Consider the following 27,954-nt stretch of genomic DNA (forward strand, 5'->3'; position numbering starts at 1 on the left):
GAATACAGAACAGGTAGGGAATTCTAACTGTAATCACTGCCACCTCGTTATTTATTTCAGTTATGTTTAAGTGGCTCAGCAGTGCTTTTAACTTCAATTAAACTTCAAACATCTTAAGAGGAGAGCTTTTTGTTACAAGTTTGAGAGTCGTCACTATTCAAGAGATCAGCTAGCAAACCTTGCTGTTTAATGAGGAAGAAGGGGCTGGCTGACACATGTGCTGCCTTCAGGCACTAACACCTGTGAAACAGATTCAAAAAATCTGTCAGGAAATGAAAGCTTTATCTCCTATCCTGGGATTTCAGAACACCAACAATTGCCTGAATGAATATCGTCTTCTGATAATGGAATAATTGTGTAATGCTACATTTTAAAGGTATTAATAAAAGAAACAGGAGAAACATATGCTAACTATAAAGCCATTTCCTCATTACCATGACCATACCTTCATAAATTTGGAGAAAACTGAAGCCATTTTATAAGAAAAAATGATGCAATCAGAATGAAGCAAGAAAATACAATTGATAAGCCAAATCTCAATATTTGTACTTTTAGAAATTCAGTAAACTGAATTTAGTAAATAGGAAATATAGAAGCGTGACAGTGTACACATCCCTTGCTCTCTTCTTTTCAGCCTGACCCTAACATCACCAACCTTTCTCAGGTTAGGGGCAACCACAGTACTGGTTACTTTCTGGACCAGGCTAACAGATGAAGAAACTGGCACCTTGCTCCACAGCTAAGGACTAGATGAGCCAGTGCCAACCTTAGCCATAGTGCTGAACACTCTGGCTTAAGTTTTGGGAAAACTAGCATCCAGCTCAAAATCATATTCAGCATCCACCTATGCGTCAATCATCTTGCCCCACAAATAATAAACAGCCCAGGAGCCCTTTGAGCAATCCTGTATAACAGCAGATGGAACAACAGGATGTCCCTCTGAGTAGGGATGCCTTGAGGTTACACACCTTACACCTTGACATTAAGAGACTTCTTGTTGATACAGATCCTCAGTACATGACTAATAGCAAAACTCCAAAATCCTGAATAAGCTATCTTAGATTGACTGTGTACATGTAATCCCCTACACATAAACCATCGGAAAGTCTGAAACTAGGAGTGGATTCAAACATACTTAGATCAAGGAGGAGTTCAGAAAGCAACAGTCTCTTCTAAACCTTGTGACACAATGGGAGGGTCTTCCTGAGAAGCCTCTTTAATCCTATATCTCTTGTTAATCTAGTTTACCTTGCCATCTCAAATCTTGTGAAGCCGTCTTATTCATGATTAAGTTTTGTTAAATCACTGTTTTTAATCAATATATTGCTGCTTTTCTCTTTCAAGTGCATTGTACAGTTCCACCTATGACAGAGTTAAAACAAAAACACAGATCCCAACCAACCATATCAGCACTAGCTACAGAACAACCTTGCAAGACCAGTAATTCATGGATCTCTGTAGCAAAACCAGTTATCTCAGCATTTCATTTTAAGGATACACAAGAGAATACTTTTAGGCTGTGAGTGCCTTGTTTACTAGGTGAATTACACCATCTTATTTGAGAAAGTAAGTAGGAAACACACAGTGCAGCCAATACAAAATATTGCATTTCTGCAACTCAAGCAAACAAAGCATTTGATGTGATTTCTCAGTTAGATCACACTCATGTGCAAGTGTTAAGAACTTAGAAACTCTCCCCCCCATCATTCAATTTTCTATATTTAATTACAATCTAGCCTTACATCTAACTAGACTACAAGCGACTAATCATCTACTTCATGGTTAAGTCCTACACTATTTTATTGCCAACAGTAGAATGCTTGATTTTTATTTGGAAGAAAACAAATCATGCATCTTATAAATAAGAAGTCAAAAACAATTTAGTTTCTTGAAGTCACAGAAAGCACTACATACTTTTATTGTTTTAGTTTGAAGTCTCAATCCATTCAGTGTGTTGATAGCTTTTTCGGCATCCTTGGGGTCAACATAGTTCACGAAACCGTAACCCAAGCTCTGTCCTGGTTAAAGAAAGAAAGAAGGATCATTAGTACTGCTATGCTAACACATAACTAAATGTGTTTAAAAAACCTTGGACACACAACAAAATTATATTGAGGAACAGCTATCTGCAACAATAAAGTTTGAAAAGTTCACAACACCTTGTTTTTCCAGTAAGGCTAGTATCTTTAACTAGCCTTCTCTTTTCCCATAGATTGCCCTCAGGTCAAAGAAATGGCTACAGTAAATTTAATGGAAGACTTGAAAAAACTGTAAGAAATACATTCAGTAATTTGTTATGAACTGTTGGAGACAAGAAGTAATGCAGGATTTTCCAAGTTAAAACATCAAAAATCCACTACTCAACTTTTTAGTTGAGTATAGAAAGCATAATGTTAAAACTCCATAACAATACTTGAAAATAAGTGAATTTCAAAGGCATTTCAGTATCAGAATTTGAGCCAAGAGAAAGCTCATGTTTTTACAGATGTTACTCATACAGCATACAGTCTCATGGTAGCAAGGGCTTTTTAAAGACCATTTTGTTCCTACATTCATTTCAACTCATACAAACAACAGGGCATCAGTTAAGTATCATTAGAACAAAGATGCAATGTTATCAGGTTCTTCTAGCATCACCAGTTCAGATCACAGATGGGTCTAAAGCACTTTTAACTCTCTCTTATTGAGCTACATAACATTTCAATCAGTGTGCTGTGTTTAAGTGCTTATTAAGCACTTAGGAGTTCAGCAGCAGCGATCTCTTGAAAATTTCAAAACCGAGCTTGTAACATCCTTAACTAGCTGCCTTCAGTATACTTTTTTAGAAGACTTTCAGCACATAAGAACAGACAGCTACAGAAATGTAACATAGCAACGGGACACTATCTAGTAAACATGCCCTTCATTAGCACAGATTATTTTTTTTAATATGAAGTCCCACAGTCTTGTTTTAAGAACCTGGAAAAATTAAGTCCAAAAAACTGAGTCAACAAGGTAAAGCCATAGAAAGCATCTAGTACAGCCCACCCACAGAAAATTAGTTTGAGATGTTACCTGGTGATGCACTAATACAGTGGATAAACAGTATTACATAATACACGAGTAGCATATTCATTTATTGCAGTGAAGATCTAACAGCATCCATGCTGTATGAAGTTCCTACATGTATCTAGATTGCGTAACATACAGAGCAAAAATACTTGATGGGCAGAGACAAGAGAGGGTTTAGTAACAAGCCCACCACTGCTGGTGGTGGTTTGTGCGATGTACCATAACATCAGAAGTTTAGCAGACAAACCTCATTTCCACAACTGCACACATTTTTCTCCATCTCATATAAAATACAAACACAAGAAAAATTGCTAGAAGCAGCTGTGAACAGATGAACTTTATTAACAAAAAGAACATCAGTACTCAATTAGACAATGCCCTGAGCAGTCCGCTCTACACAACCTTGCTCCGAGCAGCGAGTTACACTTGATTTCCATAAGGACCTTCAATATCAGTGGTTCTGTAACAAACAATATGGAAATCTACTGAAGTATGATCTGTGTTCATTTATGACTCTACCTAGACAACTTAGTTAAGTTTCTTAACCTGTTATTTTTTTTCCACATTAGTTTGAATACAGTAGAGCAATTTCTATACCTGTCACCTCCATCACTCCCACTGTCTGCAAAACTCTTCCTAGCACTGTCTCCAAAAAAAAAAAAAGCAACTTCAATGAATGTCTTACCTCCTAAAGCAGAAATGCTGATTTTTGGTGTTCTTACTCATGCTCTACGATAAAACTCATCTAAGCAACACCTTTATGAGAAAGTTAAATCTAAGACAAAGCTACTTCACATAAGATGTTCCCAATATATTCTTATTTATAGAATACAGAAGATGAACAGAGAAAAAAAAAATTTCCGCACGAGTTTCATTTTTTTTTTTTTAAACATAAAACAGCTAGACCACTACAAAGACCCTATTTGAGAAGTCATAGCTATCATGTCCTCCATGAATGGAAAAAAAAAGGAAACATCATTCCCATCTTTAAGAAAGGGAAAAATAAGACCTGAGAAAACTAAAGGCCAATGAGCTTTACGCCTGCGCTTGGGAAGATCATGGAATAGATTCTCCTGGAAACTGTGTTAAGACACATGACAGATGAGCAGGTGATCAAAGACAGCACAGCTACCAAGGGCAGATCATGCCTGACCAACCTCGTGGTCATCTATGGTGGGGCAACAGCATCGATGGACAAAGGAAGGGCAAGTGATATCATCTTTCTGGACTCCTGTAAGGTCTTTGACATAGTCCTACACCACATCCTTATCTCAAAAATGGAGAGAGATAGATGTATTGGGTGGACTACTCAATGGATAAGGAATTGGCTGGATGGCTGCAGTCAGAAAGTTGCTCTCAATGGCTCTCTGTCCAGGAAGAGAGCCGGTGATGAGTGGTTTCCCCCAGGGATCTGTCTTGGGACCAGAGATCTTCAACATCTTTATCAATGACATCAACAGTGGGATACAGGGTACCCTCTGCAAGTTTGCTGATGGTACCACACTGAGTGGTGCAGCAGTCAAAACAGAAGGAAGGGATATCATCCAGAGGGACCTGGACAGGCTTGAAAAGCAAGAAGACAAGAACCTAATTACATTCAATGAGGCCAAGTGCAAGCTGTTGCACTTGGGCCAGAGCAATCATAGCTGTGTACAGACTGGGAGATGAACTTATTGACATCAGCCCTGCGGAGAAGGACTTGGGGGTCCTGATGGACAAAAAGCTGGACATCATCAACAGCATGCTCATGAATTCTGGAAGGCCAACAGTATGCTGGGCTGCATCAACAGTGGAGTGGGAGCAGGGAGAAGGAGGGGATCATCACCCTCTGCTCTGCCCTCGTGAGGTACCATCTGAAGTACTGAATCCAGGTTTGGTGGCCCCAGCACAAGAAAGACATGGAGCTGTTGGAGAGGGTCCAGAGAAGGGCCACTATGATGATCAGAGGGCTGGAGCACCCCTCTTATGAAGGAAGGCTGAGGGAGTTAGGCATGCTCAGCTGGGAAAAAAGAAGGTTCCAGGAAAAGCACCTCTGCAGCCTTTCAGTGTTTTTTTACACACTATGGTAGCAATATGACAAGGGGGAACTGTTTCAACCTAAAATAGGGGAGATTCAGGCTATGTTAGAAGGATATTTACTCAGAGGACAATGAAGCACAGGAACAGATTGCCCAGAGGAACTGTGGATGTCACAGCAATTCCTGAGTCAACAATTGAGTCAAAAAAACAAAGAAGCCCGAATATAGGCCCATGAAAAGATGAAGCCTGGCTAGCAACAAGCAATACAAAGCTGGAAGTTGAACCTCATCTCTTCCAGGGCTGCTGTTTGCTTCTCCTGCTGTTAAGGAAAAATGTGTTAAGGGGTTTTTCAGTTCATATACAGATAGTTGAGTTCCAGAAAACCTAGGCAAACATTCCACACAAACCAGCAGAAGTACCTAATTCAAACAATCCATAGGTTTCCCAATTAATTATGTCATTAAGTATGTCAGAAATCTGTTGGTTGTTTTCCCTCTTTTTTGAAAAGTCTGAGTTAGAAAGAACTGAATTCCTAAATTCTTTTAAGTGTTTCACAGCCACAAAAGCTTACATTCTAACCAAGGCTAGCACTAATGGTGTCTATAAAAAGCCTACAAGAAATCCCATCTGACTGTACGTTTCAGATGGAGGAAGAGCAGTATATCTACTGCACACACTTGTCACTCTTTCCTTAAAACGGAAGCTAGCTAGCAAGTATAATTCAAATAGGTTCTCATTCCATGCAGACATGTCTTCTCTTCTTTAATGTTTCAACTTCTTGCTTTCAGAACAAGCTACACAGAAACTAGATACTTAAGCTGTCCACCACATAAAATATTTAGAAAAGAAACTTCAATCATCTGTAATTAAAAATCACTAACTTCTGTTGCCTAAAGCTAAAGATTAAACCAAATACCTCTGGACTTTTCTGTCTGTTACTCTTCTACAACAGCTAACTTCATACACCAAGGTAGAAGTCATGTGCAAATCATCTCGCATTTGTTTCCAAGTCTAATAAGATGTTTAAAGTACATTGTCTTAAGTCTACAAGTGGATGAGAGAAGAAAAGGTAAATCAACAGTTCTCCCTAAGTTAAGTAACCCTTGGATTTAAACACATATCAAAAAGCAGCTTAGTCTGCTGCCACTTTCATATGAGGTCTTCTGCATCTAAATCTTAACCTCTGGGAATGTTTCTCCCAATTTGTGCATAATGGCACTGCCAGCGATTTGAAAAGCCACCAACGCCTCTTGGGGCTATCTTGTTTCTTATTATGAGTTATTAACTCTCCCACAAAGGAAACATGATATTCTCAAGGAGGTTACTTTGCCCATTTCTACAAGTGTGTAACACTTGACATACTACATGCTCAACTGCATCAGTTGAGCTTCTTCGCCTCAATAGTTCTTGTGGTTTTTTCACAGCGCTTATTAAGATTTAAAAATCTGTTTCTGCATAATTTCTACAGGATTATATGGTTTGGACACAGAGACAATAAACAGTAGACTGTGGTGTAGATTAAAACAACAATTAGCTAAATGCTAAGTGAAAATCACTTAAAGTAGGAAAAGCCAAAGTGAAGAGATGACTGGAAGGAAAAATCTGAACAAATAGAACACTCCTTAAAAAAAAAGGCTTATTAACAGGTATCTTTACAAGTCTTCGCAAAAAAACATAGAAAAAAAACATAGCAGACAGCAAAGCTGTACAGAACATTACTTCTTCACTTTCAGAGAAACAGAACAGGTGTGGAATTGACTCTCATGGACCTCATCACTGCTTGCTCTAAAAGGTAACTGCCACCATAAATTATTAAAGACCTATAATCACATAATCACACACTATTACAGCATCACAACTATGCTAATAAACATGAACAGAAACTATTCTTTCATTATATCATGAGAATGAAGAATAGCAGTTTCATTTGAATTTTCCAACAAGGAAGTCTGATTAATTTGAACCAATATTATATTTTGAAAATTCAAAGTAATTACATTCTATGTTTCATGTAACTGGCACTTGCAACAAAGCCAGATTCAAGGCTAAGTGGCAAAAAAAATCCTTAGGGATTTTAGAGATTAGTGTTTCTTTGAACTTAGGCACGTCATTTGTCAGTCACAGAGAAATGCTCAGCTTCAAGTATGAAACCTACAGAAAACTCAAATAGGAAAGCACTGCAATACTCACTTGATACGGGAAACTATTTCCTTTCTGTTTCAAGCTTTATGAGCTTCATAAATCTCTAGTGACCACCACATATGATGCAAATTGAAGAGTAATTTATAAGAGAATGCCAAGTTACTTTCTGGCACTGCAATCAGAAGCCAGAATGGATTCTAACAGAATTGGGGTTAAAAAGTCATTTTAAACAATTCTAATAAACCTTTGAAAGACTGAGTGGAAATCCATGTGAACCCCAGACAGGTGTAGATTAAGTATTTTAACATTCAAAAAGATGCAAGTGAAGAACATAGTAATTTGTTATTTAGGAAAAAGCAGTATATTAACTTTAAAGGTATCAGGCAGTGGGCAGTCCAAGTTGAAAGTTATAAGCAGACAGAAGAAACAGGTAGAAGGTACAGCTGTAGCCACAGTGCCTTTGAATTGTGCCTTGGGAAGCATCACATCATGTTTTTGGCTTTAAAAATGCAGAAGCTCTAATTCACAATAGCTGTAAGAGGAAGAAATCAGTAATTAATTAGCTCTACCTTGAACAGGTTGCTTCACAAATGCCTACTAAAAAGGAAGCCTATTCAGCTACTGCACACAGCTGCAAAAATACAAAGGAAGTCCTCTACTTCATAACAGATAAAGTTGTCATACAAAACAGAGGTCAGAGAACTGATATTTGTTGTTTGTTCTTAATATTTTGCTTTTAAAGTAGCAGCAATATTCCTTAGAGCAGAATAGCATCCTTTTAATATAATTGCTGAAAGGCCACTATCCTCCATTTGACAACAAAGATGCTCAAGTTTCTGAATGAGAATAATCACACTGTAGATCTCTTTGTAACTTCTGCTGAAGAACTTCTTGGTTATTTTCAGCAACTTCAACAACTCTGTGGAGGCTGTTTATACCATAGTCCTGTTCTCAAGAACTGAATGTTAGAATCAAAGATCATGATGAGGAGGCTCAGGCTATTCTACGGGAGTGAAGGAATCACAAGATGACTGAGCAACTTAACTGGCAGCTTAGCAAAATGCAAGTCAAGTTTAGTCTTCCCTCGGACTTTGATTTTTTTATTGCACATCACTAAACAGCACCATGCATTTCCTTGAAGCCCATATATGTGTATATACATATACATAGGTATACACAACATTTGAAAGAGCTTACTGCTAGGTTACTGAACCCTCAAAATCCATTACAAACCACATAATTTCACTTGGCTGCAGTTAATTACTTAAGCAAAGTTTTCTCGAGAGCTTGGGGAAGACCATGTGATTTTCCCTCAGTACCCCATTACTACACAAGTTATTTGTAATGAAATTTTAAGTAAGAAATAGTGGATGACATGAAAGAAAAAATAAGCCCTAGTGCTGTCCTAATACAATCTAGAAAATTGTTCATGCCTGAAATACTCAAGTATAGACTCAAGTTGTGCCAGGGGAGATTCAGGTTGGACATTAGGAAATTCTACTTTTCTGAACGAGTGGTCAGGCGCTGGAATGGGCCGCCCAGGGAGGTGGTGGAGTCACCAACCCTGGAGGTGTTCAATAAACATTTAGATGTTGTGTTGAGAGACATGGTTTAGTGGGAAACATTGGTGGTAGGTGGATGGTTGGACTGGATGATCTTGTAGGTCTTTTCCAACCTAGCTAATTCTATGATACTCAACTGCATCAAACATCTAATGAATCCTGGGGCACAACCCAGTTCAAGGTTAAGACATTAGCTAGCGCAATTTGTCTCAGAATTCACTTTAGGTAGGAAAGTCAGGAGCACACTGTCAAGGAAGACAGCAGAGCAATACCTCTCTGCCTGGCCCTTCCTGTCAAGTTTCAATTTAAGTCCACTATCACTGTGTATACAGCTCATTTCCAATTGAAGTGGGAAACCTGACATCACTTTTTTCTTGCACCACCTCCTATAGGCTCTCACCTGTATATGCACACCCTTCTGATTTGCTATCAATTTAGAGAACATATTCTCAACATAAGATGAGACAGAGTTTATTTAGATTCAAATGAAGCCTTCCCACTCTAAACCTGGTGGTGTCTTCTTGTTGATGTTTATCTGCTGATCGGCAGTTTTAGATCCAGTTGTGATCACCTGTCCAAGGCAACAGTATCTCCCAAGATCATCTACAGACAATCTTATCTCATTAGTGTGACTCAAACCATTTGTACTGCTTCATCAGTTTCCTGTTTCTTGTTTCTAAACAGTGATTTTGAGTATACTAGAGCCAAGGATAACTGAAAGACATACAAAATTATTCATCTTCATCAAGCCTAGAAAAGGGGGACTAAAAAACCTGCGTTAAAGTTCACTTATGTTAGAGTTCTGCAAACAGCTAAACCAGGACATTCAGCCCAACCACAGCAGGACCGCAATGAAGACACTTTTTATAGCCTCCCCTAGGAACGGGACTGCTGACAATGAGAAAAAGTACACTTGCAAATCTTTTTCTGGTTTTTTTCTTTTTGGAAACAGCTACAGCATCCACAGTTAATGTGTCGTCTTCTAAAGCTTTATAACAACTGTCACATAATAGCTAAATTCCCTCTTGCTGTATTTCTACATTAGTACAAAAAGGACAAGAGCCTCCAGATCAGACAACTTTCTTGAAGAACAAAAGATTTTTTTTTTTTTAAAACAACAGCGATTACTGTAAGCAAATGAGACAAAAGAAAACTTCTCTATGGAGGCAGATGTCTGCACAGCTCCTCCCTCCTGCAGTGGGCAAAAGATGACAGCATTTTTAAGTTTAAGATGGCAGAAAAAAAATGTTTCTCTTACATTTTCAGCCCAAGAGCTACCACTTAGTTCCAGAAAGGACATAGTTCTGAACCCTGTAGGCAACTCAGAACCAAGAAGAAAAACTATTTCAGACAAGTGCCAAAAGCAGCATCTTCAACAGCTCTTTACTCAATGCTGCTGGACTGGATGTGCAGTAAGAGGGAGTTCAGCCATCTGAACTATGCAGTCCTGCTAACAAGAGTTTGTCCGAAAGTGCTCAAGTGTCATTCACAATCTGTTATATCTCAAGAGAAAGGCTTGAAACACTGACAAGCATGAGCTTTGATTTAATAGATGCTAAGTGAGCCATTTTTAAAGCTGCTTCTGAAATGCAGTTATGGCTGTATCATACCGAAATTCTCAAGAAGTCACAGATACTAAGTGAACTCAAGTGCTGCATTTTCAGTTGTTAGCACTATTTTAACATTCACATAAAAGGATGCATACTGTTTTCTGCATGACAATGTGGTTAGAGAGCAGGTGATTAGCTTGGTGGTGAGATTTCATGACTGATTAAAACATCTTGGTAAATTATAAGGTCTTCTGAATTTATTTTTTGCTTTGCAAAGTCATCAAGTTTCCCACCAGAAATTTCTGCCAGCACCAAGCCTACTCATCTCTCTAAGTCCTGAATTCTCCTGCTGTCTCCTGAATCCATTTCCTCATAACTCTTTTTCATCAGAAGCTATCTTAGATAATGATTTTTTTATTTATATCCCAGATAAAATCCAGAACCAATGCTGTAGAACTTAGCATTTTTGCTTCTTTGCTTCAGCAAACATGGTGTTTTTCCAGCACTGCTCCATTAGTATACTCTAGTAGCTTAACCAGATGACCAGCATGCTGAAAACAGCAGCTTCAGTACTAAAAAAAGAAGTTTCCATTTGCTGCTTTTCTTATTGGAGTCGCTCACTTGCGCTACTTTGTCATGCTCTCCCTTCTCTCGGGAGCCAAGAGCCTTCTAATAAAAATGCAGAAAGATGCCTTTGAAAACTTGGCACACCCACCACACGAGGGAGTCCTTGGCTGCTTTGTTTCAGAGCTACCGAGCAGCTGACACAAGGGTTGAGCAAGCCACCTTTCCCAACTCCTCGGTGATACTGCCAGAGCATCCAGCTCACACTGTTTCTACTCTGGCAGTTTTAAACGTTCATCAGTAGGGTCTGCAGACCAAGTAAAATAGGTAATTGTGAATTTCAGGTAATCTCTTTTTCCACCCAAAAAAATCTGAGTTCAAATTGTTCAATAAGAAATACTGCAAGCACCTGAACTCCCAAAGCCTTCTCAGGATGGACTTGTCTCTTTTAAGGTGTAAATAAGTTCTACGAAATAGACTTGTTTAAGGTGAAAGTAGAAGTTTAAGAGTTCCACCTCACTTTCATTTCACTTAACAAGTAACATATGAAGTACCTCCACTAGTTAACTTTGATAGCTTAGAACAAAGAACCTAAAACTACAATTCATTTTCAGATGAAGATAACTGATGTATCTTCCCAAATAAAATTGAAGTAGAATACTTAAGTTTGATTAATAATGCATTTGAAAAATCCACTAAGCTTAAAAAACGTCACATTCTAATACAGAAATTTAACACAATCATACTCTAGAAAATTAAGAGATTCACATAATAGCAAATACCTTCATGCGTTTACTTGCCACATAGAATTAAAAAAAAAACAAGGTAAGGCAGGCTTTAAAAAAACTAGGATTTCAGTATGATGATTTTCCAGAAATCTCAACACTGTTTCGACTTTGGCTAAAAGGTTCAACTGTGAAATACTTTAGTACAGGAACATGACCGTTAAGAACAAGGATATCACAGAAAATACTGAAAAACATTACATATTTACTATTTTCATCAGTATTTTACAGGGTAGAATATGTTACTGAAGCTAAGTAAAGCCTATGTATTTTTTGACGGTTTCAGCTCCTATGAATTCTAACTGGGTGCTTTTTTTTTTTTAAAATAACTGAACTTCAGCAATGTATTTTACACCTTCAGTGCTTTTCTTCTTCAAGATGTTAAATTATCACCTTGCAGTCAGGGACTGCTTATTTTCTAGTGAATATTATTTTTCTGCCAACACTCACAAATGTTCATTTTATGCCAAAGATGCTTAACTAAGACTAACAGTTTAAATCCAGGTTTCTTCCTCTGTGTACAAAGCTAACCAGTAAGGATTCCCTGAAGTACTGTTAGAACAAGCCAATAACCTACCTTATTAAACACTATCAAGTCAAGTTCACAGCAACTTGACATTGAACATGATGAAAGGCAGAAGAAAATCCGAAGCCGTAAACACTGGTGTAAGAACACTGTTAGAAGAGATGCCAAGGACAACATTAAAAGCCTGTAAACGAAGGCTCTCGCTTCAGTTCACCCCATGGACCTGCATCATTTTTCAGTCATCTTCCAAAAGTTCAATGCAGTGGAGATGGCTGCCTTACCTGACCGACACACCAAAGCACAGGCAGCGTTGTCTTTCATGCAATACCATGTGAAGATCAACCTAAAAACTAATTAGTCACAGTCAACAACACCCTGAAGGCAAGCCAAAGGGGCCACAGGAAAGATCAGTCAGCAGTACATACAGCAACAAGTTCAACTTCATCAGCATGGTAATTCTGATGAAGAGTTTCAGGTACAGGAGCATGAAATAGTACAAACTGTCTTGATTTGCAGTTGAAGACATCAGAATGCTCCACAATACACTAGGTTAATTCTTCTGAGTGACAAGGCCACAGAGCAATGTGTGCCACAACAACAGCATCGCCCAGCTGCTACCTACCAGCCTGATTTCAAAATAAGTTACTGCAACTTCAGAAATCAGCACTGTCAAAGGAGCACAGTTTAAGCCACTGAGATTACCAGCATTATCATGACAGTGAGTAAGGCTAGGGAGCACACGTCTAGTGACGATGGAAGTCAATCAGCCATAATACTATACCTAAAATTGTACTTCTCTAGCGAGAAGAACTAATTGAATACCAGCACTGTTGCCTTCTCACCATTTTCCTTCAACAGAAATCGCTGTTCAAGTTTCACAGTCCTCTCAAGTTGGTATTAAAGCCTGAACTGCATTTTATAACCAGCTTCAGCAAAATGAGTGAAACTGCAGGAGCCACTAAGCAATTTCTAATTTAATAGGAATTTGTACCTGTAGATGGACTGTATTTACTGAACACTCATAACTCTTACCATTGAGCTAGCAAGCCATGCAGCTATCAAGAAAACACACATAATCTGTGATCACTATTAGACTTCTGTTTTTGATACTATGCCACCTCCTTCCCAGACATCTGGACCCTCAGCTATTGCTCTGAATCAAGAAAGAAGTCAGAATGAATGATGATTATCAAATACCAATCAAAACACTTAACAGTTTATTCTGCCATACATTAAGACAACTATCTCTAATTAAACAGCCATCACTGGTGCCTTAAATCATTCTAAAAACAGACTTTTTTCAAAAAGAGATGCAGACATTTCACTCTAGCCAGGTTCAACTCCCCATTTTTATTAACTCAGTCTCATCCTCTTGCTTTACATCTTGCACAGTTTTTTCCGTATGAGAAGAATGCTGCTATTCAATACAAGCCACTATTCCTTAAGATTTTGTTTGTTGATGTCATATTCAAACACAGAAGTGCACCTCTGGTTCTTCCCACAGCAGGCAGAGAAAGTAACAGGTAGAAAGAAACCTTATCAAATAAGCGTGGTAAGTCAGAATAATGGACACTAATTGAGGTTTACAAGCATATACATTACATCCAAATAGAAAATCTTGGCCCAAAACAGTTTAAAGTAGGGACAACTAGAAGCTCCTTACTACATTAAGGTGAAAACATACCATGTAGTTTGTTAAATTAATTACCTTTCCAAAAGATACTTTGTTATCCTGTTTGTATTAACACTGTATAGTAGTTACTTCAGTATGTAATGGAATGACTGTGACTCTGCAACTGGAAGTCCCTAGCTACATCACGCTGGTAGCAGACACACACTTTCTCTAGTGATATCAGGTCCATATAACCCACATTATATCCTTTGAGAGAAAGGAATTCAGGGTGAGTAAGACAGTAACTCTGCTGCCCAAACTGAACTCCCAAATTGAACTAGAGTTCACTGAAACACCTCACAATTGCTATAAATACCTGGCACTAATCTCACAGCATAGCTACCCTGGAAGGCAACACTGGCCTACAAAAATTTCAAACAATTTGGGGTCTCATAATATACGCTAGTTTGCGCAGGAATTAACATTTAGTCCAAGTTTGTCTAGAATGAGAAGATAACAGCAATACCTACAAGCAGCTAATGAAGAGCAAACAATCAGTGAAAAGACATCCAAAAGGCAGCCAGCACGCTGCCAGCAGAGGAAGCAGAGTCCTGCCCTGGCCAGAAGCACACACAAATGTCCCACGTCATTATCAAGGGACACATAATCTGCGAGACCAACACCTTCGTGGGTTTCTTGTACATTACTGCAATCTCTGACAAGAGTGAATTTGAATTTGCTTACAGATAAGTGTAAAGGAAGTGTATACTGCATTTATCCCAACCATAAAAAGCAACAGCTGAATGGAACAGTTTTATGAAGGTAATGTTCTGATTCACTATATATACTCAGCCGTATTTAACCTTAAAAGAAGAATTAGTGTTGAACATTGAGTTTCTATGCTGCATATTGAGGTCAGTCCTAACAGGATGATATATGAGTAAACTTTAACCAACTAACCACTTAAAAAACAGTTTGTTTTGACAATGTCAGTAGTCAGAGCTGACCAAAGCAATGCAGGTTAAATCAAACATTTTTGTTACCTTATTTATGAAAGATAAGTTTAAAAAAAATTTAACACTCAAAAACACTGTCATTCCTGCAAAGCAGTGAAAAGTGAAGTCAAAGCACGAATAATCAAACGCTACTGAGTAATTTAAGTAAAACAAGTTATTTCATCTGCAAGTATGAGTTACTTACAGGAGTGCATGCTATGCAATCAATCATGTGGCTCACTATGGAAAAGCAGTTAATGCCATTAAGATCTTTGCAGTAACATTAAACAACAAGTATGCAGAATCAGAATAAAGTCACTTACAATATACTACATTGACAGGCTTAAAACAAGTCTCCGTTAATACTGCTCATAAGTCTTGTTTGAAAACTTCTACAGGATTATTCCTGCACTCCAGACAAGAGCACAGTGCTTCAACCACCAGCTAAATAGACCAATTTTTCTGTGCTTGTGGAAAGAATGTGCAACAACAAAGTTGAAAATGATGACTACTGTCCTTCTGCTACTACAAACTGCACTGCCAGGACTCAGAGACAACTATCTAATAGCAGTAGTTCAAACTATGAACTTACCTTAAAAATTAAAAAGCTAATACTAAGAACAGCTCTTCTTTCTCATCCACCTTCCTAAAAAAAAATTCAGTGCTTCATGGTTATGTAAGACACTAAGAAAAGCTTCACAAAGAAACTAAGTTATCATACATAAATTGGTCTGCAATCCCATTTGTTTTTCATTCATGTTTTAGTCAAGGTCTGTACTAGGCATCCTGCTTGCAAAAAAGGAAATGAGTAAGAGGTTTTGGAAGATGGTGCACAAGAGGATCAAGCTTTTGTAAAGCTGGTAATAGGGCAGTTGGACTGAATCTGAAAAATAGGCCCATATAATGATGGTCAACAGTGACCGGAAAAAACTGCTTGTCATTCTCTTCAGAAGCAGGAGAATAACTTAAGGTGGGGAACACCTGGCTCCTTCTATTGAATAGAACAGTCAATTAACCAGGCTTAATTTCAACCACACAAGTCAACAGCTGTGACATAGTGCTCCAGACTAGATGCATCCTATCTCAATTTCTAAGCAATAAAGGCTGGCATATAATGCCATAAATGTAAGGTCAACATACATACAACTATGAGTAGCTTAAACATGATATTTCAAAAAAGGATGAGAAAAACAGACTTGTCAACAAAAATATTTCTTTAGAGAAAAACATGAATTTTATGAGCCCATGATTATTACAATGAGAACATTACACATCCTTTGAAGACAAGAAAAGGAGGAAATTCTCACTAATTTATGAGATTGATTTCAACCACTCTCACAATGCAAGACTGAATTCCAGAAGTTTAATTGTTGGTTACTACTCTTGGGCAAAAGACTAAAAGTCTGAAATCACAGATATTCTTTCATGAAGCAAAACCTAAAAATTTATCTTCAACACAACCAAACTTACACTGCAATAAAGACAGAAGGCATTAGAAACAAATGAAATTTTCCTAAGAATATCATATTTGTTGTGGTTTTTCATCTATATTCAAGTTTCAGAAAAGGAAGGGTACTACAGCAAACTAGAATTTCTTAAGTGCTCATTGTAAGTGGCAGCTACTACTTTACCTTGCACTTTCTCAGTGGCTGCTGAATCAATCTGTCTTAAGGGAGCAGACTCTATTTTTATAGCACTTCTAGCTTATTTTTTATTCATTTAATGTTAACTATGTGCAATTTAGAAAAAAGTTACCTGCTGCACTTAAGAATGCAAATGAACATAAACTAAACAGCTATTAAAAAACAGGCTATAAGGATTCAGTTACATTGCTTTGTTGAGAGCATGGTCTCTGTGCAACTGCAAACAACGGGGTAGCTTTACATTAAGTACGTATATACAAATGCCACTCTGAAAATAGTGCCTCCTATTTTATGATGTTGGCCCATGTCGTCAGTGATGGATGTTGGTGGCATGGCAGTAAACGTTGAACCTTCCCACTCACATCCCATTACTTGTTATTGCTATGTAACAGATGGCAGCAGAGGGGCAGTCTGACAGAACAGCATCTGACATGGAAGTACAGATGAAGTAAAGGTGTGGAACTGAATTTCTTCATGTGGAAAAAATGGCACCCACTGACATTCACTGATGCTTGCTGACCATTTATGGAGATCAATCAGTGGATGTGAGCACAGTGTGGAGGTGAGTGGTGTGTTTCAGCAGTGGTGACAGTAGGTCATCTCCAGTGGTGCAGATTCTTCTACGAGAGTGGCATGCTGGCTCCTGCTCATCACTGGTGAAAATATATAGCTAATGGTAGTGACTATTTTGAAAAGCAGTGTTTGGTAGCTGAGAATTTGCTCTATCAAACAGTGTTATTGTACTCATCATATCAGTTATAGTTTCCACGGAAATAAACAGGAGGCATTACTTTTGGAGTAACATACAAACATCCACATTAGCCAAAAGAATCTATGAGTTAACAATGATCCCTAAATATCTGGGCACAATAACTCATTCCAGACAGATTCTTTGATTAGCAAGCTAAGTGACACTGATGCATCACGTGTCAGATGGTGCTCTTGTTGATGGGACTCCCTACATGGAGACTTTATAATCTTTGGTAACATCACATTTTAATTTCTCTACTTTCAGAAAAACAGATAAGTAGATCAGTTGCCAGGTGGTTTAACTCTTGTTCAGAACACTCCATGTGCTCAGTTAATAGGAAAACACTGACATTTCACAGCAGCAAAAAACAGCGACCCAGTATATCAAGTTGTGCCTGTGAACCACATGCTTGAATATGATCAGCAGCAAGCTTTGGCACTTCTGCTTTCTCCTTCACAAGCAAAACCTCTAGATAAAATGGAATACAGAGCACAAACTTTATAGTTCAGTGTTGTACTAAAAGACATTAGCAGATCACAGCAGGGAGGTTTGTCTGAGACTGATATTATCTGCCAATGCACAGAGATAGATTAACATTTCTTGTTTTCTTCACTGGTTAATGATTCATTGCTGTGAAAAGCTTTATCTGTGTTTGGTATTACTCATCCATTTATACACTGCAAGATCTCTTAGCAGTCCTGTACTGGAGCTGTTGTATTGGTTTGCAAAAGATCTCAGTTCCAGCACGTAATATGTCAAGTTTCACTTCACAAGTGAGCAGAGTAAGCATCCAATACTGATGTGGACCAACCTGCATTAGACAGCTAAAGGCAGATCAGTGTTTTGCTCCTTTATCAATTCTCACTTGCAGTTCAGTTTGCATGAAGATGTATTAGATTTCTATACTCACAAAATTCTCATCAATTTAAGGTATCCACCAAGTACTTAGCGCTCGTGGCAGCTCATTTATAATCAACTGTTTAAATAGAAGAATTAGAGTAATTCTGAAAACCATGACAAGACTCTTCCACTTGTTTCTTCAATTCAGACTAGAGATTATTAGGAAGATTCTCTCTAAGCAGCCTGTGTAAAACCTGAAGATGAATGAGAACTGGTCTCAAAGCAGTGTTCTCAACCATGCATCCACTAACACAAGATAATCTTACTACAGACTGCTTAAATCAGAACTACTGCTCCCTGTGCAGGTTAGAAATAAAGTTTCTCATCTGTAACTAACAACTTTTGGAACAAGACTAATGTCGTGTTTTTGCTGGCAGCTAAAAATATGCTTCAAAGCTGAGAAGCTGTCCTCAGATAAAGGCAAATATGATCTCTTTCTCCAAACAGTTCCAAACAAGAAGACTGTCATCAACTCATTTAGTCACCAACTACAGATTGTATTTAAAGATCCTTCTTAGGCACCACTTTGTGCTATACAGAAGGTATTAGACTTTCAAACAAGGTCTGCAATTAAGTTTTCCTCTGTTCTACTCCAAGGCAAGGAGTCATCTGACACCAAGTAGCAGCACTGTCAGCTTCTAGCACAGAAAGCATCAAAACCATCCGGTAAGGAAAGACCATTTGCACATCCACCAGTAAGACCCTGAGGCTCACTTCTGTTTGCCAGCAGTCTCATTACTGGAACAAGCACTAATCCCTAAGCAACTTTAACAAAGAATGCTAAATAAGTGAACTCACAACTGCAAGACGTGTAAACAGCTTGAAAAGCCATCCCATAAACAGGTGAGTTACCAGCTATATCCTTCCACTTTTGGAAGGAAAGGTAAGGAAACAGCTAAGTAAAGGAGCTTTTTGTTCGGAGGCACAGAAGTCAGTACCTATAGAGAAGATCAGATTGCTTTCTGCATCAGCCTTCATCTGAAGACAGCAAGGTGTGGCATCAGCTCACTCTAGTTTCTTTGACATCCTATGCACCTCTGGAGCTCATCACAGTGATGAGATTGCTGTGTGATTTGGTAGCAAAGTCAAAGAGGACTGAAAGCAGTGGTTTCTGTAGCCAAACCCATAACGCTGGAGCATGAATCTCCAATTTAAAAATTTTGCCACACTGTCTTAAGAGCAAGTCATCTGCTATGGAGTAGTGCTGATCATTAAGATCCAAAGGGTAGAAAAACCATCCTAATTCAAATGCACAAAATCCAGTTAGACTATCTAGTAAGAAAGCAAGTGCTGGGCTCTGAGTGGTCTCACAGCTTGATCCATTCTGTGCCACTGAGTAGTCCCTGCCTTAGGAAACTTAAACTGTCAAATGCTAACTGAAAAGAATCACCATGAAGTACAGACTAGCGAATTCACCAATGTGGATCCATTCTGGCAGTCTTTGAAAAGTCATCCTCTTCGGGCAGGACTGCCTTCTTTTTGTGGGAAATGTGCTTTCAAAATAATATATATATGAACTCTGTGTAGTGTAGTCAGCTGAAAAAAACTGACTTGAACAGAATCCCATTTTTGCCATCTTAGAAATAAAACACATCTCTAGGCTAAGAACACTTATTGCAAGAAAGCGAGGTTTGAGAATCTACCTCATGACACAAAACTGTACCTCATCAACAAAACTGCCTAGAGCTAAGAACAGCAGGCACGACCTACATTCATGAGTAACCAGTGCCAAGAACATACCTTTATGTTCACAAGTCATTCTCACACTGTGCACAAATAAAACTTATCAGATACTGTCACAAGTGCTGTCTCCAATGTGTAAAGAATGATTACAAAAAGCATTCTCAAAAAGCAATGGGAGTTATCTATAAGTAATGTATGTGTCATATCAGTATTTTCAATCACTGCATGTTAGCAGAGTATGAGGACTAGAGATTGAAGTATTTTGTGATATCCAAAGGCCTGTGGCTACAGTCAGTCTTCACTGCTGTATGATCAGCAGACTAGACCAAATATAGTAGAGCTTTAGCTTAGCCCACTCTGCTCATCTCTGGAAGATGCAGGTGCAGGTAAGCTAAACATGGGGGAGTATTCACAACCCACTAATGCAAAAAAAACTCATGAAACTAATATTTTAATAAAATTATAAGAAAAAGTTTTGTTACTTACCTACATTAACTACGTTATATTTTATCATTTTACACGTGACCCAAGACAAATTCCTCTTACTGCAGCCTAGGCAAGCCAAAAAGTCGCCTGCTGTTAGATTCCTGCTTAAGCATCACCTTCCCACCAGCGACACAGTAGTGCCTGTACCAATGGGGGAAAAGCTGGAGAATTTTCTACATTGTTCGAAGAGTAAAGATGTAATAAGGACACAAGAAAAAAACGTGTTGCATGCTAAAGACAAGACCTAGGGTTGGTGTCAGAGCTGCCAGAAGGTTTTGCCTCAGTCACCACAAGTCAGGTATGTAGTTGGGCAACACATCTCCAGCACACTCAAGGTATCAACATGCACATATTGCATAACAGGTCGAAGCTACATACAATCTTAATCACCTAAAGCCTCTTCTCGTCCTACCACTGCCACCTTGGTAATACTCAGTCACAAGAAAGTCTATGCCATGTGAAGGAAATGCTAATGTTCTGCCACTAACTTCCAGTAATGATGGTTCCAATCCCCCAAACCAAATCAAAGAGTAGTTTTAAACAGTACATTCAAGAGCTGCATCTAAGAAGTTCAGATATGTTCTTGAAAGCTAGGTATTAGACAGCTCTGCAAAAAAAGCCAGGAAATAGAGTGCCAAAGTCAGTATTTCTTGAATAAAAATAATGAAATGTCAACAAAAACCATACATCAGTGTTTTTTAATTTGACAGAGCTTGGAGTTCACAAATGAAAATGAGACAAACTGAACATTGCCAACAATCCTTTAATTTCGTTACTGAAGTGCAGGCATCCATCTGGTAGTTCTTTCAAAATAAAACAACTGGTCTAAATACATGTACTTCGAGCACCAGCTGTTGGTAAAATGAAGTACTAATTGACAGCATCACTCTGCATTTCATACTTGCATACTCTAAGAGAACACGTCATTCAAGAGCATACCCTAAAGAAATTAGTTTCAATGCTGCAACACAAAAGCTAAATTAATCAGTCCACCATTCTCCCAAGGTAGAAGTTTAAATCCCTGCATCTTTCAAAAAGGAAGTTTTGTATCAGCTATAGCTAAGAAGCACAGCTCTAATAATAGAGCTGAATAATTATACAAGGCTTACTTGAGTTTTTATCCGCTTTTCAATATCACAGAATGTTTTGGGTTGGAAGGGACCTTTAAGATCATCTAGTTCCAACCCCCCTGCTACAGGCAGGGACACCTCCCACTCATCAGGTTGCTCACAACCCCATCCAGCCTGGCCTTGAATGCCTCCAAGGAGGGGGTATTAACAACCTCTTTGGGCAACCTGCTTCAGTGCTCCACTATCCTCACAGTAAAGAATTTCTAATATCTAGTCTAAATCTACTCTCTTCCAGTTTAAAGCCATTATCTAAAACTTCTTTCCAAATAATCAGAAAGCTCAGGAGATGTAAGAGTTCTGTTAGCATTTATAGCACTCACATACAAAACTGGATGAAATACAAACATTTATTTTTTTCTGTTTTGAATCTAGATGACAGACAAGTTCCTGCAGACCAGCAACATCTGCATCATTTTCCCTGAATTTATTCTGTAACTGAACAGAATTGCAAGACATCATCTGACAGCTTAGACTATAGGAAAGTGGAAAGACGAAACCAACATACCTGTTATTTTGTCCCTGACAAGCTTGCAGGACTCTATCTCACCAATGCTGCCAAACAGACTCTTCAGCTCCTCTTGTGTCATGCTCTGTGGAAGGTAGTTGACTATTAAATTAGTCTTGCTGTCTTCTGTGTTTCCAGAATCAATTGGTGAAGAGCAATTGTTTATAGTGTTTGAACCATGGGCTGTGTTATTGCAAGTTGGTCCATTAGACAGTTGTGTTTCCATGGCAGCAATTACCTGCTAAAAATATAGAAAATAAGAAACATCAAAATTCACATTTCACCCTTGCTTATGGAGAATGCAGACAAGAATTTAAAAGAACCACTACTATGCACAAGTGGTATTGTCACAGCCTGATAATGCTTCTACATGCAAAAACACTACTGAAGAATTTTTAAAGTGTTTCCTTGATTAACAATTTCAAAGTTACAGGCAAATTAAGTTATCACTAAAATCTTCATGATTTACCTCAATTAAATTTATACCAAAAACTTAAGTTTCCCCCATCCCCTCCTCCAATTCATTTAGGGCATCACAGACTTTCTAGTACAGAAGTTACCAAGAACTACCCTTTTTCAAGAGCCATCGATGCTATGAACTTGCAAGTGACAAGTGAAGTATGCAGTCTTTAGAAGTATTCAGTTTTTTGTTCTTATTTATTATTTGGGGGTGTTATTTTGGGGTATATAACTGGACCTTGACCCTATGTCTCAGAGCACTAGAAAGATTAATCATCTAAAGGAGGTGCCTACAGACGTAAAAGAATGTGCTGAAACAGAAAAACTCTTTCTTCAGAACTTCTATATCATTCTCCTACCACCATAGGCTGGAAGGAGGTTTCCAAATGCGTTTTGATTAAATTGACAATGCCTGGTTCTCACTACTCCTCTCCTCTGCACCCTGAAAACAACTGTTTCATACTTCAACTCAACCTACTTTTAGGTATCAAATGAGTGAGCAATCACTACTCCAGAAAACTCTGGTGTTTCACTTCAAAGTGACCAGTTGCTATGATTGGCAGAAGTGATCCACAGGTACAAAGGATTTCTGCCTCTCTGGCAGTCATCAACTATTAACAGTTGGTAAAGACAGTATGTTTTCTAAATGGTAGTCTAATACACAAGGCTTGGGTAGCCCACCTTGTTTGCTACCACATACAGAGGACAACCATCAGCAGAATATTCTGTAGAACTTACCCACTAAGAGATCATTTAACAGAGAAGCAAGACTCAAGACATTTCAATGAAAATTCAGTAATCACTGAAATCCAAACTCACACTAAGATGTCTAGTAAGAGTTTTCACACAGGAAAACGTCTTGTAAAGTCGCAGAGTAGCATCAAATTGGAAACGATCTCACAAGGTTATCTGTCCTAACTCCCCTCTTAAAAAGCAGTATATCCAATCAGTACCTAAAGAACTGATTAGGTTAGGGAGGGCAAATCTGAATTTCCTGAAAACATGAAAGGAGGTTAAGAGTGTCTGAATCAAGTTCAGACATTCCCAGGAAGACACTTCTGTTTTGCATACAAGGATATTTTCCAAGAAGTTACTTCAGCACTAAGCAAAAAAAAGGAAGATCCATCTATTCAGAGCATTTAACGTAGAAACGTGTTCTGGTTTTCCTGAGGAGCTACCACTGGATCAGAAGTATTTTATTCCCTTATGACTAACCACCAGAGAGAGGGTAAATTACTACTGGCACTGTAAGGAAAAGTCTGCTGAAGAGATTAGAACGCAGATGATCCCAAGATAAACTGTTTTTCAGAACTCTAGTGTATTTAGCAGAGCTGATAGCCACCAATGCTTTCTTTTCAAACCATAACCATGGTTGCTTCCCTTCTCCTCAACCCCCAATCAACTTTAAGTCTTCACTGACCAAAATTAGAAGGAGTTAGCAAGGACAAGAAGTCCTCACTTAACTGCACATTTATTTTCACATTCAGGTGGCAAAAATGCTATCTTAAGCCAACATTCAAGTGAACAGCTGCAGTAGCCTGTGTGTGCTGAAATTACAGCATTTCCCAGCTATGGAACCATCTGCTCTGATGGAAGTGATACTAATGTTTTACAGTTAATGCATATTCCATTGATAGGTTGGATACAACTGTTCAGAAAACATAAGCCACATCTTCAGCAGTTACTAAGTATTTTCTACCCAAATAGTCCCAAGATAAAATTACAATTTTTACACAACTTATTAGAGTAAGGTTTTTAAACACACTTTAAAAATACCAATCATAAATACACAGTATACAGGCTTTTAAAGTTACTGCAACTTAGTATTCAGACCATACCAAAACAATTTTAATGTAATACTACTCTTCAATTATCCACTGGATATTTTGAATTATGACTAAGATCTCATTAGAAGAAAGGCAAACCACTGCAGTATAATTTCTACAGGAGATCACCGTATAATAGATAAGTTGTCATGGTACGCCAGTGTGCTCCAGACCCTGACAGAATAGGGACACAACCTACAGCCTATAATGAAACATAGAACAGCGTTAGCATTCCAAATGAGATTGGAGTTTGGTATGGCCTCAGCACTATTAACACGTAAAAAAAGTAGCCTACAGAATTTAAGAAAAATCCCACAGACCCCAGTCCAAGGCTCTGCTGCCCACGAACCACTTCTAAGCAGAGAAGCCACATCACACAGTCTGACTGCCATGTTAGTTTGGAGTTGCCGTCTGCAATATGGACACAAAAGGACTGTATGTTAGATTAGCAAGATAATGCAACAAATCAGTTTGTACAAATTTACAGTAATTGCATTTATATTCCCAGCACATCCACACAGTGTGGCTTAATTGAATTTGAGGCAATTCCAATCTAATCTTTCCAAATTCGCTGTTTTTCTTACATGAATTAGGATGATTATTTTTAGGAGAAGATTTAAAAGACCGTTACCTCTGCATCTACCTTGGAAACTACCCGCAAGAACCACATCATACCTAGAAAGAACCTTAACTAAAAAGAACCTTAACACATTATAATTGGGGGTTTTGGTTGCTTTTTTTTTTGTGGTGTGTTCCTCTCCCGCACTTCCCAGAGTCTTCAAAACAGAAAATGAAAAGTCAGTTTTCAATTAGCATGTAAGACGACGGGTGCACCACTGAAGAACAGCTCCCCTTACATGCCTTCCTCATTCCACAGAAACACAGAACACGCTACTTTGCAAGGATCCAGTCCATTACTAAAATCCTAGGTTTTCTGAATGTCTTCTGTGCAAAATTGTAATTTTTAATGTTTCCTGCAACAAGTACTCCCAAAAGGAGCATCTGCAGATATGCAAGTGACATGGGAGTTGGGGGTTTCTCAAGGGGAATACCTGGAGAAAATTATAAATGGAGTAGTTCTTTATAAAGGCATTTTCACATTCAAGAACACAGTTTTATTTGCTTTAAAAAAAATTACCACAAACCTAGTTGGACTTTAAATGAACAGTGCTAGAAGGATATCACAAAAGCTTATGGACCACTTGCAGCTAATTACAGCTGGTCCAGATTTTAAATACAACCACAATACTTAGCAGGAATAGGAAGAGTGTTGCCACCATTTGAGGCTGGTATAAATCCCAGAGACTTCTAGCCCCCTGGTAAGCAGATGAAAAAACCTAAACAGTAAATTTAACTTGATTCAAGAAAGAAATTGAGATTTTTTAAGAACACCGCATCCAAGTTTTACAAACACATACTTATCAAAACTGTTTTGTTTTTTTTTTTTAGTGAACACTTGAAGAACTTGTCCTCTCATTAGCTTGTTACCAAAATCTGTGTGGTTAACTGGCTTTACATCGAGCCTATATTTTTAATTTAGGTTGATATTAAGACTTTTAATCATTACCATAACTGTTCATGCAAAATACTAAGACTTTGTTATCAGCCGCAGTCTCTATGGCCTCAAACCAAGAACAATGCAAAGACGTGCATTTCTGAAGCACTCCATGGTACCCAAGCAAGCATGTTCGACAAATTGCTTACCAGAGGAGCTGTTATGTCTGTACAAGTTTTATTATGGAGATTACATTAAAATATCAGATCTATGAACCTGTCCAGCCTCTACGCTTCCCAGCAAAGCAGCAGTAACCAGTATTTGCTTCCTGCACGCCATGCTGCAGCTTTTTCTCAAAAATCAAAGCACCTCATTTCAAGTACTTCCAGCCTGCTTAACACGGCTTCGCTGCTTCAAAGTTAAACAGTGTTTTTACATCTAATTTGGAAAAACAACTTTTACCCTTTCAGTACAACTTCCCAAAAAATAAGGAGTATGGCCAACACTGCCAAAGTCATGACTTTTTCAAAAACTATTTCCATCCTAACCAGTGCTATTAGAAGATTAACACAGTAGCATTTTAACAGGGTTCCTACGATAAAGAAAGCCTCAACTAGTGGACTATACATGGCAGTATAGCAGTTTTTAACAGTTCTACCCTCAGACAACTACCATCTTCAGATGACTACAACAGCTTAGCAATTATTGCATTCAATGAATGGTATGCAGACTATTTACTGAATGTAGACTCTTTTTTAAAGGAATGCAAGGTTGTCTAATGTATTGAGATTGATGATAATTAGGCTGGAAAAGGAATTCTGCTGTTTCAGTTTAGTTTCAGTACTAAAAGAGGAACCAAAGAAAGTTTGGCTCCCTTTGACAACACACTGCACTGAAGTCACGTATCTTTAATTAAATTCACTTTTTATTTATCAAGCACAGTTACAGTTTTAAATCCAAATAGTCTTAAAAACTGTCTACAGCATTAACTGAATCTCAGTTTCTAATTAGCTAATTCTAATTAGCTGATTTTTAATTCATGAGAATGGCAGAAAAGGAACTACTTTTTTCTGAGGTTTTTTTTTTTTAAGATTTAAACACAACAGGAGTTAAAAACATAGTTTAAGTGATTAGTACTATTTGCCATAGAACAGTTCAAATTATAGGGCTTTTTAATTTGTTTTTAAAGAGGGCTTTAGAAAATTAAAGCAAGGCTACTGAGATGAAGATCAGCAACACAATATTCATTGGTCTGCTACTCCTTTCCCCTGAAAAATAGGTATTTTGGTATGGAACATGTTCAGTTGCTTGTACTCAGCAGAAAACAGCAGCTAAAGCCGCATCATGGCAGTTCTGACAACCAAGATGAGGTGAAAAAAGAAAGAGACTGCTGTTACCACCACAGGTGCACACAGTAGAGAAGCCTTCAGTGCATCATACTTTTGGGTAGAGATCTTCTACTACCTGTTTTTATTTATTTTCTCATCCACTCTTGCACATCTTTGTCATCAAGGGGGAAATCATTTCATATGGGCTTGATACACATAAGTTACTTCTACTTACAGATACCACATCAAAATCATTGCATATATGCCTGTCCCAATTAAGCTGTGCACTTACAAATGGTATTATGAGATGAAGGTGATCACAGAAAATCAGCACCTTGAATCTAAGCGACCAGACACTATATATTAAACACCTGCCTCCTCTAGCAGGTTACTACTTGTCAAAGGCAACTAAAGCTGCACCATGAGATAAGTACCTCCAGCCTCAAGAAGGGCCACAAATGATACAATACTCCTGAAGTCCTAAGAGACTTATCCCACCTGTGCTTATGAAGATCCTCCTAAAAAACAACACAGCAGAAGACTTCTTTCAGAATACACTTCAGAGTTCAGTGCTGGCCTTTTTCCCCTTTGGGTATAGACTGCAATGGAAGCAAGGCATCACATGCTGCTGTTTGGATAAGCACAACACAGTCTTTGGGTTTTGTGACATCAAGCAGCAGAATGAGAACAATGTCCTTTGTATCTTCAAATAAGAAGATAAAACCAGAATTTTATTTAGCCTGTGCTTGTAATAAAACTGTTCTTTTAACATGTGGTCTGTGCTGCACTAACTACTTTGACATGCACCAGCAATGAAAGCTATTTAGCAAGAATAAGTGGTTTGCCCCAGGAATATACCTCAACACCTTAAAAACAGAAAAGCTATGGATTACTTGAGGGCTTATGGAAAAGCAATAGCCCTGACATAATTTGAAAGGTCAA

The 27,954-nt window shown here is 38.2% G+C and overlaps 1 protein-coding gene across 11 annotated transcripts in view; it reads right to left on the reverse strand.

Annotated features, from left to right (window-relative positions):
* ELAVL2 (ELAV like RNA binding protein 2) overlaps positions 1-27,954 on the reverse strand; it is an 80,045-nt gene that overhangs the window by 26,113 nt on the left and 25,978 nt on the right. For 6 of the 11 annotated variants that reach the window (XM_021381351.1, XM_021381350.1, XM_021381347.1 and 3 more), the window contains exons 3-5: positions 24,510-24,600; positions 21,905-22,145; positions 1,915-2,018 (exon numbers count right to left, since the gene is read on the reverse strand). In XM_021381351.1, the coding sequence (XP_021237026.1) occupies positions 1,915-2,018; positions 21,905-22,145; positions 24,510-24,581 (417 nt within the window). In that variant the 5' untranslated portion in view covers positions 24,582-24,600. The remainder of the gene's footprint in view (positions 1-1,914; positions 2,019-21,904; positions 22,146-24,509; positions 24,601-27,954) is intronic. The other 5 variants (XM_021381349.1, XM_021381352.1, XM_021381353.1 and 2 more) reach the window with 2 other exon arrangements.

This window comes from Numida meleagris, chromosome Z, assembly GCF_002078875.1.
Source record: "Numida meleagris isolate 19003 breed g44 Domestic line chromosome Z, NumMel1.0, whole genome shotgun sequence".
NCBI classification, from domain to species: domain Eukaryota; kingdom Metazoa; phylum Chordata; class Aves; order Galliformes; family Numididae; genus Numida; species Numida meleagris.